The sequence below is a fragment of the Poecilia formosa genome, unplaced genomic scaffold (genome assembly GCF_000485575.1).
Source record: "Poecilia formosa unplaced genomic scaffold, Poecilia_formosa-5.1.2 Scaffold410, whole genome shotgun sequence".
Lineage (NCBI taxonomy): Eukaryota > Metazoa > Chordata > Actinopteri > Cyprinodontiformes > Poeciliidae > Poecilia > Poecilia formosa.
Window position 1 is genome coordinate 100,186 of NW_006800349.1, and position 20,612 is coordinate 120,797.

Sequence of the window (20,612 nt, forward strand, 5' to 3'; positions counted from 1 at the left end):
ACACACACAATATGTAATGAATCTATAGAATATGGGTTTTACTTTCTGAAATACCAAAAGTATTTCAGAAATACTGAAATATTAATATTTCTGAAATATTGTTTCAGTATTTGAGAAGTATTATTGAATTACTGAAAATAATTCAATATTTTCTGAATTATATTCAGAAAATATTGAATATAAATATCCACATTTTCTGAGGAATAGCTAAGTATAGTGGATGTATACCTTGAAGACAAAATATTTTTGGTGTGTGTTCCACTTAGGTTCACAGCTCGAATCACTGAACTGATGACAGTTTTAAAGGAGCTCAACACTGGCAAATATGAACGCACCATGGTTTCCTTGCAGGAGAGGGGTACACACAGAAATCTGTCATTTTCACTGGTCGTCATTTCTTCTGACCAACGCCGTCTTTTCTAAACCAATGGTTATATTTTTGCATACACTGTAGAAACAGAGACTGCAGAGAAAACCATCCTGGTCCCTGGAAGTGGTCAGATCATTAACAGAGACAACATCATTAAGTAATTCTTCCTCTTAAATAGAAAAAGACATCTTTGGTGGTTCTTTTTGCCTTTCTTGGTAAAATGTATTTTCTTCTTTGTGACATTTTGCAGATTTGACCATACTCCACTGGCGACACCAAACGGAGACCTACTGATCAGAGACCTCACGTTTGAGGTAGAGTATGTAAATGTGTTCATTTCTGCTGCTCAGCAGCTGAAATGAACACCAACCACAGAGTAACCACACAATCCATTGATTAAAATTGTCCCTTTATTTTTAAGAAATATTGAAGGGTTTAGTGGTAAAATAAAGCAACATGATAATATCTTAGCTCTAACAGGCCAACTTAAATAAGAAGTATTGAGGTTGACCTGATGATCCAGATAACAGAGTTGGACTCATAAAGGAGTTCTGTTTTCACACTCAACTCCTGCTTCCTGCTCTGTTCAGAGCAGATGTGTTGTCTGTTATCTGAAAGAGTGAAGGGTTTCCCCTAGAAAACCTGCCCAGCATCTCTGCCTGACTGGAAGTAGACAAAACATTTGATATGGCGCATGTTGAAAGCATTGTAGCAACACTTAGCTTGGTCAAGTAAAGCCTGGCAGCCAGCTAGACTTATAATACACAGGTGGAAACCCTGAAGCGTGCAACATTACACAGAAGATGGAGTGTGTAACATGTGCAGCACAAAGCATCCAACCGGAGCAGTCAGAAAAAGAGAGATCCAACTTTTGCAACAAAATCTAACTAAATGAAATGCTCCTGTCTGTTGGACTTGAGGTTAACATCTGTCTTTCTCCAGCCGTAATCTCACCTGACATTTGGGTAGGTGGAGCGCTCTGAAAGGAGGCACACCTTTCATAACGAGTCACAGATGGGTTTGTCGCAATAAACTATAAATCAGTTAATCGCATGAAAAATTAAAATGAGTTTGATAATAAAATGAGGGCAATAATATTGCTCGTGTCTTTCCCTCTTTCTACCAAAGAGACTGGATGAAAAACAGCTTCTCTCCGGTGCCACAAGTTACTCCCTGCTATCTTGTTTCCTTGGTAACAGCTAAACACACAGGGAGTTAAAAGCCTCAGTTTTCCTCCACTTGGGCTGAACCCAACACACGGGACAGATAGTGAAAATGACAATTTTCAGCTTTCTTGTGTAGCGTTGCTGGCCAGCTTATGCATATCTGTGTGTATGAGCTAGAAATTTCACATGAACGAATTACGTTATTGGGATGAGGGCAAGTGTCTGTCGCCTCACCACGCAAACTTCATAGAAATGAATAGAAAGGAGCAGTGCTGCCTCCAGTTACCTGCCAGGCTCCTGGTCTCCGACAACAGAGCGCAACATAAAGCCTGGTCAGGAGGAGCAAACATGGGAAATGCAGGCTTAAAAGCCGAATATGACAGCTGGAGTCTGGGAGCACTCTAGATTCAAACTGAATGACCATGGCTGAACATGTTGTAATTCCGTAGTAACTAAACAATACAACCAACATATGTGTACCTAAAATGCACCAATACTGGTTTGCTTGCTTGGGAACCGGCCTCTTGATGATCACTGAGGTGCAGTGGCGGTTTCTGGTATGTGTGACATAGGCAACCGCCCAGGGAGGCGTCTTGTGGGGGGCTGCCCCCTCTTCCCTCTGCAATTAACTGGAGGATCTGAATGTGAACAGTGGCTAATGCAATACCCCCCTCCCCAACACCATTCCCAATTTTTTTTTATATTTAAAAGGCCCTCCAGTTCCAGTACTAAATGTTCTTTCAATATTATTTTATTGACCCATGGGAGGGTTTATTTGCAATTGTTATGCTATAAGTTAACAATGGTCTCAAAATGACAATATTATCATTTAACGCAATAATTTCTGGGACAATTGATCGTCCAGCAAAATTTGTTATCGTGACAGGCCGAGTGACAGCGATGGTCCTGACTCAATTATAAGTGTTTAAGGTAGTAATTTCCAGCCAATTGCTATCTAAATCATTTGTTTGTCATCATAAACAGTTTTTGTGTTTGTCAGGTGGCGATGTTCCTTTTGTGGCCAGGCTAACCTAATCTAGGGTTTTAGATGGAGAGAGTATGCAGAACAACCCCAGGTTGGGATTCGAACCTGGTCAGGCAACTGCAGCACAGTGATGCCCTCTTACCAGAATCAGAGCTCTGTTTCATAAACAGCAGATGATAAAAGCCTCATATTGTGTTTAGTTTTGGGTGCCAACATGTCTTCTCAATCAATATCAAATCTGAAACACACTCAAAAAAAGTAAAATAATGAGCTCACCAGGATCAGGAAAACAATGTCTGAATGATTGCAGACACCCAGGTGTGGAAACTGGCATCCGCCTTTGGACAAATGTGGGTAAATTTATGAATTAGAGTGTGAATTTGAACAATGTACAAATCAGCATGGCAGGTTGGCAAGTTGAGTAGAAAAAAAAATGCTTTCAGTTTGAACTCCTGTCTAGGGGTGGACTGGTCATCAGGGTGATGCCATTTCAGCTGAAGTCAGAGTGGAAGTAGGGTACATATGTACAACAGAGTTGAGAATAAATAATATGATTTATATAATTTACATAATTTGATTGTACTGACAGGTTTTGTAACCCAGGGAAATGTTACACACAAAATAGAAAAACAGAGGCTGGTGAAATGTTTGAGTGGCCGATTTCATTTTTGTTTTACATTTTTAATTTCCACCCCTGCTGACACCATTATTTAAAGTTCAGGGTGGCCAATTGGGACAAATGTTTTAGGTTAGTTCTGTTCATCTTAATTAGCCTTTGTGTTTTTCTATGCTCACAATTGAACAGTTTTTCTCTGGATTGAAGGATACAATTCAAAAGTATTGCATTAGTTAAAAAGTTATGCAAGTGTTAGGGATGGGGTTAGGGTTACCCTAGGGTTAGGCAAGCTTTTCTTTCAGAGTGTTCTCTTTCTACCAAACTTAACATTTTCCTCTGTTATATTTTTGCTGTTTCTAAAAAAATTGTTAGACAGATTTTATCTAATTCTTGCACCACACCAGTCACAAGGACAAAATTCAAATAATCTAATTGGAGCTCTGCCTGAAGACTGTTTCTGTATGACAGTCTCATGACATGTCTTAACATGGTAAGACATGTTGAGACATATCTTAGCATGTCTTAACATGTTGCTCAGATATACAGATATTGTAATAGTGAGATGTTCTACAGTAACATCTCCTGGATGACACCATCAGTTGTTGGCAAGAACTGTTAATCTACCTCCTTTGCTTTTGCTGCTCCTCTTTATATCTCTTGTCTGACAAAAGATGTTGGGTATATGAGCCCATTATGATGGATGTCACAATTACACATTATAACTGTCCAAAAGTAAGCGCACAGCAGCTGCACAGCCTCCAAACCCAAGGGAATAATTGACCAAAAATGCTAAGCTTGAATCAAAAGCATGAACAAAGTCTAGAAACGGAGCAGAGCTGAACTCTGCTTTGCTCCATGGCTGCATGTTGGAGCAGTGCTGCTCCAACATGCAGCCACCTGACTGAGGAATAGAGGTTACTGCACATAGCTCAGTTCACATTGTGCCAGTGATTTACCTGCATTCCTTCCTTCTCATCAAACCATGAGCTGCATTTATGACATCACATGTGCTGCACAAGTCCATTTTCTGCAGTAAAAGTGGGCACAGTTATTGATGTCAGAACATATTAAGAGCAAGAGAGGCAATGCTGATGAGAAGCTAATGGAGGTAAAGCTAACTGGGTGATGCAGCTCCACATGCCACTCTACAGATTGCAGCACTGTGTTGTCCATTGTTATGCCTGTTTAAAAATCAGTGATGTATACATCTTTTTAAGGGCAGTTCCTAATGGTGAAAAGCATCAAATATTTATCAGTCGACCCACAACCTTTATTGTAATGTGAATGCAGCAGTACAGAGGACACCATATCTACAGATCACAACTACATAGAAAAGATAAATGGAGCATATTTAACAAAGGATTGTACCTACCCATCCTTCTGCATCTTGACTCTTGATTGAGAGGCTTACCACTTGCAATATTTGCAAAATAGATGAAAATAGAAATTTTTTGCTTGAGAAAAAACAGGAAAAGTTTACAAAAATCATTTTCTTATGGTTAATATGTGCATTGTGTAAGGATGTGTTTTCAGAAAGCTAAGCAATTGTGTTTGTGTGTTCTGAAGGTGAGGTCCGGCACCAATGTTCTTGTTTGTGGACCTAATGGCTGTGGAAAGAGCTCCTTGTTTAGAGTGCTCGGAGAGGTGAGTGTGTTGTGTTTGGGTCTCCAGGTAACGCAGCTAAGCATCTTTTTGGGCTCAAGTCTCTACCTGTCAGATTTTTGAAAAGACAGCCCAGAATCCTTAAACTTCCCTCTACCGTCTGTCAGGACATAACGGTAAAATAGATTTTTAATCTCAAGGAGTTTATTATCCTGGTTAATCCTTTAAAAGACGCTGTTCCACTAGCTCGTCTCTAACCGGTTCAGACTCAGTCCAGCTCAGCCAGATTTGTTTTCCATTAGCAAAACTCGCGCGGCTCAGCCCTGCTCTTCTCAGATTTTTGGACCTACTTCAGGGGTAGTACTAGTAGGATCGAGCAGGGTACAGCACTGAAAACTGCAAACAACATTTACCATTTAGCTGTGGACCGCGGCTCTCTGGTATCAGAGAGCTGCTCAGTATGGAGGAGTTTATTTATGAGTTTAGTCAGGAGGAGGAAGCAGGAACACATGTACAGTGTATCACAAAAGTGAGTACACCCCTCACATTTCTGCAGATATTCAAGTATATCTTTTCATGGGACAACACTGACAAAATGACACTTTGACACAATGAAAAGTAATCTGTATGCAGCTTATATAACAGTGTAAATTTGTTCTTCCTCCAAAATAACTCTGTATACAGCCATTAATGTCTAAACCGCCGGCAACAAAAGTGAGTACACCCCTACATGTCCAAATTGAGCATTGCTTGTCATTTTCCCTCCAACATGTCATGTGACTAGTTAGTGTTACCAGGTCTAAGGTGTGTATAAGGAGCAGGTGTGTTCAGTTTTATACTTTTTATTCCCACAAAAGTCCTAACAGTATAGCCTGTTTGAGGCGAATGACGAATATATTTTGAAGGGCAAGTGTGCGTACAGACTTAACAATCTAATTCCTTTATTATGAATCAATTGGTTATTCATGTATTTAGTATATTTAAAATATTTTCCAGTTTCAGCATTAAATGTTCTTTAGAAACTTGTTTATTAATCTTTGAGAGGGCATATTTGCATTATTGCCATTTTAGGCTATTAGTGAACAATGGTTTCAAAATGACAATATTATCGCTTATAGCACTATTTCTGGGGCAAAATTTGTTATCATGACAGGCCTTGTCCCTGTGAGCTTTTTAACCTGTGTGCATCAAGTCACTCAGCAGACCACAAAGAATTATGTTAGGAGAGCAGGAAGAAAGTGGATATAGGAGAGATCATGAAATTAATCATACTAAGAACTGTGATTTATTGTAATATTTATCAATTCTAATCCATTAGGTCAGTGAACTACAAATACTGACAGCATGTTTGGGATTGTTAACATTTCTTGCTGGAGCAGTTGGTTCTTGGTAAATGATGTCCTACAGAAGAATTAGTGAGCTTTGTTTTTAGTGTTTGTGTTTCACTGTCATAAACTCTTTAATGTGTATTATCAGAGATAGAACAAAATAGAAATAACTTCTATTGTCCCTCAGTGGAGACATTCATGTGTCACAGCAGCAAGTTGACAGACAAAATGGAGTCATGTACATTTACACAGAGGTGAAAATATAAAAACAGAAGGTAAGAATAATGAGGGGAGGTTTACAGTGTTACAAAATAATGCTGTAATGTTACTAAATATATCTTATTTCTATTAATGAATATAAAATCAAGCTTATGGTTGAAATTAACAATGAGGATTTCTTCACTGACCAAAAGGATCAGTAAGTCATGGCTCAACGCTGAGGCATCTCCTTATGTGGTGCCTATTTGTTCATTTCTAATGTTTTTTTTTTTGTTTGTTTGTTTTTTTCATAGTTGTGGCCATTGTTTGGTGGAAACCTGACTAAGCCTGAGAGAGGAAAACTCTTCTATGTTCCACAGGTAAAACTTTTCAAATACAATTTTTCTTGTGTAGGTCATCATTGATGCAACTTGTGAAGAGTAAGAGATGACCAAATGGATTGTCCTGCATGTAAAAACAAGACTCAAGACAGGAAGAAAAATGTGGATTTTTCTGTTTGACTCCTGAAAAAGTCAAGAAATGTGCTTAGGGTTACCCTTAATTTGTATATTTTTCAATATATTGTAGTTTTCTAATTCTATTACACTACAGTGTAAAACATTTGAAGATGGCTTAACTTGAAAATGAAATTCAACCCAACCAGGAAAAGCAAAGTCAAGTCAACCAAAATAAGCATGGTCTGACAACAGGAAAAAGGATAGAAAAGACACAAGAAGCTAGGTATACAGTAGATGCACTGAACTGTAAAACAACTGTGTCTTGTTGTCAAACACAGTCAATGTAAAATGTTCTTGGAGAGCATGCTTCAGGGTCTATATCTTTAGTTCATGAAACTGTGGACTGACTCCAGCTTTTCTTGTGAGAATGAGGAAAGCATGTCTCCATAAAACATGTGCATCGTATTTAAGTAAATGCCATGTTTCTGTCAATGGTTGTCAATTCTCCCAAACAGGTCATATCTGTGTAGCCTGTCTCTGAGTGTATTCAGACTTTCACATCAGCAACTAGATCTTTGGGTTGTTGGATACTTTTTGCAGGAAGCTATCTGACATTCAACCTCAGAAATTGTTGATAACTGAAAGAGCCAATGATATCTGAAACTAGACTGCAGCTGAAGCCAAGAGAATTGAGATGGAAGTTTTTGAGTTGATTGGCTTTCTTACAGAGACCCTATATGACTCTCGGCTCCCTGAGGGATCAAGTCATTTATCCAGACACTGTTGAAGAACAACGGAGGAAGGGCATCTCTGATCAGGTAGGTCACAGGACACTCCTTCATACACTTTCACCGTCATTGCCTGTGTCCTTAATGATGATCTGACTTTGTCTGGCCAGGTATTGAAGGATTATCTTGACAACGTTCAGCTTGGTCACATTCTGGACAGGGAAGGCAGCTGGGATGTAGTCCAGGATTGGATGGATGTTCTCAGTGGAGGGGAAAAGCAGAGAATGGCTGTAAGGACTTGGCATACTGAACACCTTTCTTCCTGCTTTATGAAATTATTATTATTATTATTTTTATTCTTTTATTTTATTTTATTTATTTTTTTGCTTTGCTGAATGTGAAGATGGCCAGACTGTTCTACCACAAGCCCCAGTTTGCTATTCTGGATGAGTGTACCAGTGCAGTGAGTGTCGATGTGGAGGACTATATCTACAGCCACTGCAGAACGGTAGGGCAGCCCACAGATGTGGATGACACCCAATCTGAATGCAGACATGGATCATTCCGAATTGATTAATCAGACAGTAAACATATTTAATCTTAATGTTAATTTGTAACCTAAAATTTGAAGAACACCATAGGTGGAACTCATCAATGTGCAAGTGCAGCACCTGGACAGTTCATGGTAGACACAAGTCATGAGTAAGAAATACAAGCTGGATTGTCTGTTTGAAATGATGACAAGAGTCACTACATATGCAGGCTGTGCAAAAGTTCAGCTAAAACAATTTAAGACACAGGCCATTTTATGTCCATCATAATTCTGGACATTATGATGGCCTTTCTGGACTAATGTCACTGTACTACCGAGCCCTTTGCTACTGGAGTACCAGTTTCAGAGCTGATACTCCAGTTTTGTTCCACAGGCAAACTGTTTTATCTTGTGATGTACTGGCAACCAGTCTGTGGTGTACACTGCCTTTCACCAAACGGCTGATCATTTAGATGTTAAAATAACAGAGTATGCTATAAAATAATGAGTTTATCCCCACATGACAATCAGCATGAATTATTTTTATTTCAACAATGACTAATAAAATATTTTAGACTAGGTCTAAAGTTTGGTTCTAAAATAATCCAACTTTTTTTCATAAAAAGAAGCTTTTTTTCAGAGTAAATAAGATATATTTGCATATCTCCAAACAAGACTTGGTTTTCCTTAAAACTGATGCTGGGACATATGAGTTGCTGTCTAGAATTAACTTTATAATCAAATTAAACCTGGCCAATAAATTGCAAATATATCATCATGATCAGTGTGTACATTTTTCTCATTTCAAAAGGCTGTTTGGAATGTAATGACTGCTGGCTATTATATTCCAAATGTTGTATTTTGCATACAAATATACAGTGAGTACAGAAAGAGTTCAGACCTCTTTAAGTTTTTCACTCTTTGTTTCATTGCAGCCATTTTCTAAAATCAAAAAAGTTCATATTATTTCTCATGAATGTACACTCTGCATCCCATCATGACAGAAAACAACAGAAATGCAGAATGTTTCGCAAATGTATTAAAGAAAAACTGAAACATCACATGGTCATAAGTATCAGACCTTTTGCTGTGGCAGTCATGTTTAAGTCACATGCTGTCCATTTATTCTGATCCTCTTTGAAATGGTTCTACTCCTTCATTGGAGTCCAGCTGTGTTTAATTAAACTGATTGGACTTGATTAGGAATGGCACACACCTGTCTACATAAGACCTCACAGCTCACAGTGCAGGTCAGAGCAAATGAGAGTCAGACAGAATTGTGGCAAGGTTACAGATCTGGCAAAGGGTGCAAAAAAAAAAATCTGCGTCATTCAAGGTTCTTAAGAGCACAGTGGCCTCCATGATCCTTAAGTGGAAGAAGTTTGGGATGACCGGAGCTCTTCTTAGACCTGGTCATAACTGAGCAATCGAGAGAGAAGAACGTTGGTGGGAGAGGTAAAGAAGAACCCAAAGATCACTGTGACTGAGCTCCAGAGATGCAGTTGGGAGATGGGAGAAAGTTTCACAAAGTCAACTATCACTGCAGCCCTCCAGCAGTCGGGCTTTATGGCAGAGAGGCCCGACAGAAGCCTCTCCTCAGTGCAAGACGTATGAAAGGCCTCATAGAGTTTTCCCCAAAAAAAAAACACATGAAAGACTGTCGGACTATGATGAATAAGATTCTCTGGCCTGATGAGACGAAGATTGAACCTTTTGGTGTTAATTCTAAGCGGTAGGTGTGGAGAAAACCAGACACTGCTTGGCACCTTTTCCACTGGCTCTAATGGTCTCGGCTCGCTTTGGGAGTGTTTCCACCGGCCTTTTTTTGAGGCAGACTCTACTTTTTAGGTCCCTTCTTCGGAGCTGGGCCATAAAGTGCAATCAGTAATACTTTTATAACAAATTTATATCAGTAATGATTTCTGAGCCACCTGCTTTCCTCAGGTGGGAAGGACAGCAGAGATCAATTGTCCTCCTCACCACATCGCAGCATTCCTCCCACCGCGCATTTTCTTGAAGTCTCAGAAAAATCACAATCAGGCTATAAAACAATAGCTCAGCTTTCTCTTCTTCTGTCTCAAAAAACAACAACTTGCAATGGGTCCCATAGTAACGAAGTACAGCACATGGCGCCTGGAGGCGGGGCGCTATCTCCCCCCTTTCCCCGGCCCCTCACCACCAGGAGGCGTCACCCTGCTACAAACCGAGCCGGACCTGTGGAAACATGGTCACTCGAAATAAAGCCAAGGCGAGTCGGGCTGCTAAAGTAGAGTGTTAAGAAAATAAATTTAAAATATGCTAATTTTAAAACTTAACATGCCTTGATTGAAATAGCCTAATTACAGTTTTCAGATTAATAACTTATTCTGGCCTATTGACCTTTATGTTACCTGTAGTTGCAGCAGATTGTTTGCTAAGATATTTTTGAAAGTGCCTTTTGTCTGTCTGGGAAACAATCAGGAGAAGTTCCAGCTTTCACACTGATCTGTGAAAAGCCATAAAACGGCAGAAGTTCAGGCCAGTAGAGGAGAGTCTCTGCTTCCACTTTGTTTAGATAAAGGGGACAAATGACCTTTGATCTTGGAAACAAATTGCAGGGAGTTTCTAACTTTAGAGAGGGTCAGAGACAGCTCCTGGTCGGATGAGCAAAGATTATTTGAATAAATTAAAGACAAGAATACGCCTTTACTATAAAACTTTGCTCTTGCAATTCTCCAAAGACGTCTTTGCTTTTCTTTCTTTCTTTTCTTCTTCTTCTTTTCCATTTGTCTCAGGTACAGCCATGAGTCCTACGAAGACTCATGGCTCAATAGGGTGCTTCTACTCAATACTGAGCAAGAGGTCTGAATACTTATGACCATGTGGTATTTCAGTTTTTCTTTAATAAAATTGCACAATTTTCAAAATTTTTCTCATGTCAAGATGGGATGCAAAGTGTACATTGAGAAATATGAACTCTTTTGATTTTAGCAAATGGCTGCAGTGAAACAGAGTGAAAATTTTAAAGACGTCTGAATACTTTCCATACCCACTGCTGAGTCTCGGCAGCAGAACACTGGACACAAATGCGATGTTGTTGCATCAGTTTAGATTAAATCAAAACGTTCTAATACCGTAAATCAAACCATTAACCTGACAAAACAAGCTTGAGATCTTTTCTCAAGATGATGACAGAATGACATTATAACAAAATTGGTTTGCTTTAAAGATTCTGAAAACTGTCCTGCCCATTAGCCCACATGGCTCTTGAGCTTTGGCCTGCGTGGCCGATGCACTCTGGTGGAGTTTTCACCAAATGCTTATAGGGAGTAAATCAGATGAAGAATCAGCAGCGATAAACGCCAATTTTTAACGAGTCTTCTCTACATGTTCTGTTTGACCCACAGGTGGGCATTACGTTGTTTACAGTGTCCCACAGAAAGTCCCTATGGAAACACCATGAGGTAATCACAGAAGCTGTTCAAAACTTCCTTATATAATTGTTCAGACCTTTTGTGCTTCATGATCTTCTACACTATAGATGATCATTATATGCTGAAATGTTCTATGTTGAACTTTGATCAGTCATTGTGTGTTGTTTCCTCTGTCTATACTGTCTGACCCACATGGCTCTTGAATTGATGTTGAACCAGACACAGTTCATTCCAATTAATCTACTGTATTGTTCTCTTTGTGAAGTACTATCTCCACATGGACGGCAGAGGGAACTACGAGTTCAAGCCCATCACAGAAGAAACTGTAGAGTTTGGCTCCTAAGCGCTAGGTGACAGAGGCCACACTGTTCTCTTAGAAACAGTCCATTAACTTGGTTCTTTAAAGACACAATTCACAGCTATAGCTAGAAAATAATATGCAAGATGTTTTTTTGTTTTTTTGCTATTTAACATAAATTTTGTTTGGGTTAATCTTTGTGATTCTGCAAAATGTTAATTTTTTACTTAAGATGTTTTTGAAGGACGATGGGTGTGTGGGTATTAGCCTTTATTCTGAACTTTGACTGTGTGTGCACCAGATTGCAACTCACAGCAGTGACAGGTTTAAAAAGACTGCGTTCTTTGAGAAAAGATCAAGTATTTGTCCAAATGTATGATAGATTCTCCAGGTCTCCTGTCATACTATAAGTACTGAGGCTGTTTTGGTGTGAACCTGTTAATGACTCTTGATTTCACTGTAGGCACTGATCACGGTTTCTTTCCTGGTTTATTGATGCTCATCTTTCCTGCCTCATTTCAAATTCTCTGAATCATAGACTTCCACTAAGTATCCAGGCCAAGTTTTAGTGCTGAACACAGCTTCAGTTAATGATCATAACTTAGTACCATTTTGGTTGCTGAAGTCTAAAGACCAATCAGGAAACAACAAATCTTCTTATTTTTAAACTGGCCTCCTTCCTGGTTCGTAAAGCAGTTTTTATATGTTTAAATATTTCTCTGGCGGTGAGCTAAAACACAAGTCAAGCTAATTTTACTTGATCTTTATAACTGGGGACTAGGTACACTTATGACACTATATGATTATACACACCCATAATAAATGTTTTTTTCACTCTAATGTACTTTATAAATAACCTTATTTTGGAATAAAGAGGCCTTAACTGTACTGTTGGTTTTATATGAACAATAATTACGTCATAATCTCATTTTGCATTTAAAATGTATAAAACTGTAGGAACCAAATCTTCAATGCCCCTTCTTCTTTTTTTCTTTACACATTCAACAGTTTTTTGTGCTGCAGAGGAACACAGTTAACCAGAAGTCAGACCACCAGACTTAAAGTTCTGATTTAACTCAGAGAGGTTAAATTATGTGCTTAATGTTACTTATAATTAATGTTGGTGTTTTTTTTAGTGTTAAAACATTTGACACTAAGGTGTAAACTAGGATCATCCCAATAAATTAGAATGTTATCAAAAGTACATATGTTGCAGTTAAGTCAAGAACTGAACTGAATACTGTAACAATGAAATACATCAAAAGCAGGGGACTGTCATTAAATCAAATTTAATAGTATTGACATTCTCAATAAATGAATGATAAAGTTTATCTATGATCTGTGTTACAATTCAACCATTTATAGGGGCCCTGAGGGGCTAAAGGCTAAAACAGGCTACAGGGGGCCCTCAGTAGCTACTGAGTTTTATATTTGCCTTGATATCTCTGCCTTACAATTCTAGATCTCCGATGTGCTAACATAGAAAAATAATGTAGAGTTAACCCCTCTGAGCTTGTTTGATCTTTAAAGCAGACCGTAGCCAAGTTGCTATGGAGATTAAACAGTCAGCTATTATGAGGGTTTATTTAGTAAAATAGCAGCAAATTTCATAAGCAAATTTGCTTATGAAATTTGTTGCTTCATAACCAGCAAGTTTTTCTCCTATGACCAACACAGCCCTCCAGCTCTGTCAGCAGCAGAAACCCATCAACAGCAACATTACACCTATTGGGGGACACAAAGCCAAAGTGGTGCAGTTGGTAGCACTGTTGCCAAGCAGCAGTGCTGTGCTGAGCTTTCTGCATGGGGTTTGCATGTTCTCCCTGTGCATGCGTTGGTTTTCCATGAGTCCTCCGGCTTCCTCTCTTGGGCATTGGGTGTCCCTGACGTTGTAGTCCGTGATGTACTTGATGCTCTTCCACATACACTGGGAGTTGTTGGTGGTGAAGTGATCCGGAGTTTTCTGGCCATATTTGGCCTTAGCCCTCACAATGCCTGTAGTCAGTCCTGTCCTCACCTCTGAGTGCTGATGCCTCATCTGTGCTGAACTTGGTGACCCGAGCTTTCAGCCAGGGTTTCTGGTTTGGATAACGGGTGGTGGTGGTGACATCATCAGCACACTTGGGGATGAAGCCAAGAACAGAGAATGTGTTTTCTCCAGGTCAGCACTCCCTCTTTATGTAGTCGCCTCTCTGAAGAGCTGCAGATCTGTGCACTGAAAACAGTCCTGGAACACAGTGACTGTCTTCTTCGTTGACGTAATCCGCCTCATCAACAGGCGATATGCTGTGTGTAGATGTGGTCAGAAAGGCCAGCATGACATTAGAAAGTTGCTCCTTTTATTACCTTTACATATGTTCTCTCTTTGTCTTAAAACAGGTATTTTACCCAAAGATTTAAAAGTAGCTAAAGAACAACTTTGTTCAAATCTGGGGATGTGAATTTATTCAGTCACTATCAGCTGATTTCTGTGTTATCTAAAGTACTTAAAAATTGTAAAGAAAAAAAATAATAAAATAAATAAAAAACTAAAATAAATAAACTTGTACAATCATCAGTATGAATTTAGAAAAAAAAAACTTGTCCAGAAATATTTTTTCTCTGCTGTTTGTTGATAACTTTGTCAATTGGTATATTTGTAGGTTTTTCAAAGGCATTTGACACTAAATCATGAAATTCTTTGTCAACTCAATAGGCTCAGAGAAAGGCCAAGTCTTTGGATTTTAGAAGTCAACCATAAGACTTGAAATGGCTTAACCAGGGGAGTCAAACTCCAGTCCTCTGCTGTCCTGCAGTGTTTAGATGTGCCACAGGTAAAAAACAGTGGAATGAAATGGCTTAATTACCTCCTCCCTGTGTAGATCGGTTCTCCTGAGNTGACCAACACAGCCCTCCAGCTCTGTCAGCAGCAGAAACCCATCAACAGCAACATTACACCTATTGGGGGACACAAAGCCAAAGTGGTGCAGTTGGTAGCACTGTTGCCAAGCAGCAGAGCTGTGCTGAGCTTTCTGCATGGGGTTTGCATGTTCTCCCTGTGCATGCGTTGGTTTTCCATGAGTCCTCCGGCTTCCTCTCTTGGGCATTGGGTGTCCCTGACGTTGTAGTCCGTGATGTACTTGATGCTCTTCCACATACACTGGGAGTTGTTGGTGGTGAAGTGATCCGGAGTTTTCTGGCCATATTTGGCCTTAGCCCTCACAATGCCTGTAGTCAGTCCTGTCCTCACCTCTGAGTGCTGATCCCTCATCTGTGCTGAACTTGGTGACCTGAGCTTTCAGCCAGGGTTTCTGGTTTGGATAACAGATGGTGGTGGTGACATCATCAGCACACTTGGGGATGAAGCCAAGAACAGAGAAGGTGTTTTCTCCAGGTCACTCCCTCTTTATGTAGTCGCCTCTCTGAAGAGCTGCAGATCTGTGCACTGAAAACAGTCCTGGAACACAGTGACTGTCGTCTTCGTTGACGTAATCCGCCTCATCAACAGACGATATGCTGTGTGTAGCTGTGGTCAGAAAGGCCAACATGACATTAGAAAGTTGCTCCTTTTATTACCTTTACATATGTTCTCTCTTTGTCTTAAAACAGGTATTTTACCCAAAGATTTAAAAGTAGCTAAAGAACAACTTTGTTCAAATCTGGGGATGTGAATTTATTCAGTCACTATCAGCTGATTTCTGTGTTATCTAAAGTACTTAAAAATTGTAAAGAAAAAAAATAATAAAATAAATAAAAAACTAAAATAAATAAACTTGTACAATCATCAGTATGAATTTAGAAAAAAAAAAAAAAAACTTGTCCAGAAATATTTTTTCTCTGCCGTTTGTTGATAACTTTGTCAATTGGTATATTTGTAGGTTTTTCAAAGGCATTTGACACTAAATCATAAAATTCTTTGTCAACTCAATAGGCCCTGTGAAGAAAGGCTAAGTCTTTGGAACCCTAACCCAACCATAAGACTCGAAAATGCAAAGAAATAGCTTAAACTAACAGTGACATATAACTTTGATAAAAGCAATGAGATTGTATTTGTCTTTTATGTAAACACTTTTTTAAGAAGAAAAGTTGAGAAAATTTTAATGATTTAAGGTTAAAACTGGAAACCATCAAAGGATGATTTTTGATAAATGTAAGGAACTAATCATTACAAATGATGATGATTGTATTGAAATGGAAGAGAGGGTCAGGAAATGACCAATGTGGTGTGGACACACGGCAGAAGCTCACAGACACGGAGGGACATTATGGGGCAATGCAACACACAACAAGTCAAGATGAGTTCGTTAAGCTTAGCATGAAGAAGTTTATGTGATGAAGACCACCGAGGTGTTTTGCAAGGATGTGCAGACAATGGAAAGAAAAGTCTGAGATTCCCACTTGGATCTGTTGCTGTGGGACCTGATCTCAGATAAGAGGAAGACAATGGATGGATGCATGTCAGTTTTATAGTAAATAAAAGGTGAAATGAATTTGTGACCAGATAACAAAAAGGCATCTCAGAGGTCCCACTACTCCTGCCAACATTACCATCTCATGAGGTGGCAATGTTGGCCGGAGTAGTGGCTGTTCCTTAATGATGAAAATATTTAAGGATGTTTAAAATGCACGTCAGAATGCCAGTGAGGGTCTAAACAGACATTTCGAGGCTAACTGTCTTGAAAAATCTTGTGCTTTATTGGTTTACATAAAACTGGAATATCGGAATCCACATAGTTTGTGTGTGCATTGCACAAATGATGAGGATTCCAATTGTATAATGGGAAACAAAACCAGGACTTTGGACATAAATAACATTAGTTTTATTTAAAACATCACATAAAAATGTTTTAAATGTTCATATTCTAAAAACCTTTCACAATAAACACATCTAACAACAAAAACGCTAAGATGCCAACTGAGCTTTCCATAAATTAAACAGCAGATATAAAGTATTTGTAGTGCATTCATTTAGTATAAAGTTTTATATTAACTTTTACTGAGCCCGAAAGAAATCCCACATCTCAATTATTCCGAAAATTATTTGAAAACATATATATTTCCATTGTACCGCTCACCAAAGAAAGGGATCCATAAAAATCTTGTAGTGAAGTCGTTTCAGTATGAATTCAAACTGCATGTTATCTGCAGCCTGAAAGAACAACCATTTAAATGTCTCACAGTGTAAGGCAGTTTCACAGAAACTTCAAGTAGGATCATTCCAGTGTATGACATTGGAAGGTTGGACGCCCCACACCTCACCCCGCCCCGCCATTCTGCCCAGAACCCAGGAACATGGATGAAACTTTAAACATCCTGCAGTGGACATCCTTCTGTCCCGCTCTTCAGAGCTTTTCCCTTCTGGCTGCAGTAGATCACAATGATGGTGGTGATCAGACCTACCACCAGCAGGATGAAGAGAATACCACCAGCAATAACAGCAGGAGAATACACTGCAAACATAAGGAAATACAAAATATCAATCATTCCTCTTCACAGTACACAAAAACACAAAGCATTTCAAACATTGTGTTGCATCCAGCATGCCTCCCCACAACACTACCCTGCATTTTCTTGTGTTCATCCATTCATTTGTTCATGGATGGATGAACACATGGATATTCTTTCTCAGTACGTGACATTCAGCAAATAGAAATACTTTTGGTGAATCTAACTGGCCTAACATAACTTTGGTCTCACTGAATTTCTGAGAGTGAGAAAAAATGTGTATATCTTCTAATTTAGTGTATTTCAACATCTGGTTTCCACTGTGAATAGATCAATAACCTTACCTTATCAAAAAATGTAACTTTATTTTAAAAAAACTTCAAAATCTATATTTTGGATTAGTTTATTTTTTTATTTATTTTGTAAATGGTGCAGTCAGATAATCTGCACCTTCACCCAGGAGAACTAATGTCCATACTAATGCCAGAGACCAGAAGATTAACCTGACCAGTACCTGTGGTCATCATGACATGACAAGAAGCTTTGATGACCTCTAACAAATGAAAGCTTCAAACTCAGGGCCTCTATTTATATGACCCTCCACAATCTACATAAGTAGAACTTTAATACATTCTGTCACAACCAGAATGTATTAAGACATTCGTTGTCCTTCTGTGGTCTGAAATGTAAATGAGTTAAACTCCCTGATCTAGAGCTGTTGGGTCTCTGACACTCATCACAGTTAGTTACCTTTAGGCTCAGGAGGCAGAGGTGCTGATATATTTTAAACCTGACACTGTCTCTCTTAATCTTTCACTAGGTATACATCATGATGCACATTATGTGAAATCACATAATGTGAACACATTCAGCAGTTCACCAATGCTGGATCTTTAGGGCTGTTTCTTGTTCACAAGTTGTTTTGCTGACGGATGATGCTGCCTTTTAACCTTCAATGCATGACATGATACTTGTGTGAATGTGTCTTTTGAAACACCATCAGTAACTTCAGTATGAAGGGACAAAAGGGACAAAATACTGTGATACATGAAGAGGTCAGAGGAAGTGACCTTTTAAGACAGGCTCCTCGTCATTATGAGAACACTTGGTTTCACTCAGCTGTCCAAACTGGTTCTCAGACCGGCTGGGAATGTGGGCCTGGATCTTGAAGCAGTAGCTCTCGCCTCTATCTAGATTGGTAATCTCTATCACACTTGAGCTGAACGTTTGAATTTTCTGAAAAGGAAAAAAAGAAGAGACTAGATAGAGGCTAAAATGTGGCCTGGCTTAAGAGTACATTGTACATGTGATCCTTGAAGACGACAAGTGGAGGATCTTCACATAGATGGTTGCATCACTCACTGAGCCAGTGCTCTGCTGCTTCCAGTAAGAGACTTTGTACTGTAGCTCATCAGAAAAAATGTCTCTGATGCTCAGCTGATGATCATCTTTAAACACAGCTGTGAGTGGGTCAGTCACATGCAGGGTGACGGTCTTTTTGTCTTCATGCACTGTCAGGTTGAAGGTAGGCCTCCCAATCTCAGCTGTGAAGGAAAAAGGAGAGTGAAGGTTTGTCACCGACAGTCAAATATTCAAAAACAGTTCATAGCCAACTCACTGGAGCAGACAGGCAGACACACCTAGGGGAGGGCAGAGCCTGGAGCTTCTCCAGTGTTGCCTGCATGTGTCTGACTGCCAAAAACAGTGACCTGATATCTGCCTAGAGCTATAACCTAGAACTTTATCAGCCTAAAAACACAAGACATTTTCATAACTGTTGTTTCTTTTCATCTTACAATGAAACCTTTTCTGAACCCTGACTGGGCTCTTCCTGTCATTCTGTCCTAGAAGTCTTCATGCCTCTGCTTTCATGTTACAGCCAGAGACATTTGTGTATTTTCTAAAAATGTTATATTGTTGAGAAAAAATCCATGTTTGCCTTATACAATTATTAATAACAATTACTAATTTATTAATGAAATTGTATATTTTACTTGAATCAGTCACCAATTCCAGCATCTCTGGAATCATAAGTCAAACTTCTCAATCTTTCTCCTGAAGGAATAAATTCAGAACCACCAGAAGAAAAAACTTTTCACACCATAATCACTGACATGCTTATTTTTCAGTTAAGTTTGAGAATTTAACAAATAGCCCAACAGCTGCATTACCCCAAATCAGATAAACGAACTATGACAAAATGACATGAAAACTGAACAATAACTTCAAAATTATTTTTCCTCCAAGAAAAATTGGAAGAGAAAAGTCAGTGGAACCACAATTGTGTTGCAATAAGGCAGATGAGGAGGAGATGTAGAAAAGACGCCTGGCTTGATCAAGTGTCGGAGACTGAGATGATGTCCAGACTCCGATGAGCCCCCACTTTGGAACAAGGACTCTTAAAACTCAACCATGTGCCCAGAGCTAAGCTTAAGCTGGACAGAAGATTGTGTCCTTTGGCCTTGTATGAAAATGGACTGAATAAGGAAAAGAAAAGGGAAGGAGAGAGAGAAAGATGGAGACAAGATATAAATAAAAAAAAACAGGCTCAAACTCTCCTTTAGGTACAAATTGCTTCAACAAAGCAACAAAACTGTCTCCATGCAAAGAACTGCTCTTTCTCTGTTGTCTGTGTTCCCCTGGATATCAGCATAAGTCTCTGTTGGAGGCCGACTCCAAAGATTCATTCATCTGTTCTGGTTCCAAGTGTTACTGTGGAATCTGCTCTTACCTGTAATGTCTAGGGAATGTGAGGCACAAGGTAATGGATGCAGAGTTTCAATTTGGTTTACAAATAAAAACATGGTGCATATTTGTATTCAGCCCCCGTTATATGGTAAAACGGTAAAAACAGCTGTGTGTAATTCAATCCGAGGCACTGGGTCATTTTAGTGAATTTGTTGACAGAAAAACTATTAACTATGAATACTACAAATCTGAAGAAAGAGCAGCAGAAAGACATCTACTGTGTCTTTTGCATGATAAACTCCCTGAACCAAAACAAGGTTTTGGTTCTACGGCCCTCTCTAGAGGACATGGGGAAACATTTTTTTTTGCATTCTCACAATAAGTTTTGCGTTCAATCGCAATATGTAATATTTGCTGGTTTGTTTTGTATACAAACAAATGTCAGTTTAAAATGTTCAAATATATACACATTTAAAGAGACTCAGTGTTTATTCTTAACTGTTTGGTGCAAAAAAACTGATTAAAAATCGATTTATTCACTGCATCTCTGTTTATGTAAGAGTGTGACAGAACTGCACATTAAAACGGCCCTTTAAACCATTCAGACTACAAACACAATAGAGACACGATCAAAACTGTCAGATGACTCATTACCCTGCAATAATAACTCAGAAATAATCCAAATAGTTTGGATGTATTTTTAGTTGTTTCCTACTTACGGAAAGTTTCTATTTATATCATAGGTTTGTGGTGCATTTCTGTACTAAAGAAAAAGATATAAAACTTCAGATATTTCACAAGATGAG

At 38.9% G+C, this 20,612-nt stretch overlaps 2 protein-coding genes across 3 annotated transcripts in view; one reads left to right on the plus strand and one right to left on the minus strand.

Moving 5' to 3' along the window:
* Positions 1-12,659, plus strand: part of abcd3a (ATP-binding cassette, sub-family D (ALD), member 3a) — a 40,563-nt gene extending 27,904 nt beyond the window's left edge. The window contains exons 14-23 of the mRNA XM_007576548.2: positions 267-358; positions 455-527; positions 621-684; positions 4,704-4,781; positions 6,580-6,645; positions 7,452-7,541; positions 7,622-7,741; positions 7,855-7,959; positions 11,370-11,426; positions 11,662-12,659. Of these exons, the coding sequence (XP_007576610.1) occupies positions 267-358; positions 455-527; positions 621-684; positions 4,704-4,781; positions 6,580-6,645; positions 7,452-7,541; positions 7,622-7,741; positions 7,855-7,959; positions 11,370-11,426; positions 11,662-11,739 (823 nt within the window). The 3' untranslated portion in view covers positions 11,740-12,659. The remainder of the gene's footprint in view (positions 1-266; positions 359-454; positions 528-620; positions 685-4,703; positions 4,782-6,579; positions 6,646-7,451; positions 7,542-7,621; positions 7,742-7,854; positions 7,960-11,369; positions 11,427-11,661) is intronic.
* A 3,682-nt stretch (positions 12,660-16,341) lies between these two features.
* LOC103155026 (tissue factor) overlaps positions 16,342-20,612 on the minus strand; it is a 15,507-nt gene continuing 11,236 nt past the window's right edge. For both annotated transcript variants that reach the window (XM_007576549.2, XM_007576550.2), the window contains exons 4-6: positions 18,481-18,662; positions 18,189-18,354; positions 16,342-17,123 (exon numbers count right to left, since the gene is read on the minus strand). In XM_007576549.2, the coding sequence (XP_007576611.1) occupies positions 16,978-17,123; positions 18,189-18,354; positions 18,481-18,662 (494 nt within the window). In that variant the 3' untranslated portion in view covers positions 16,342-16,977. The remainder of the gene's footprint in view (positions 17,124-18,188; positions 18,355-18,480; positions 18,663-20,612) is intronic.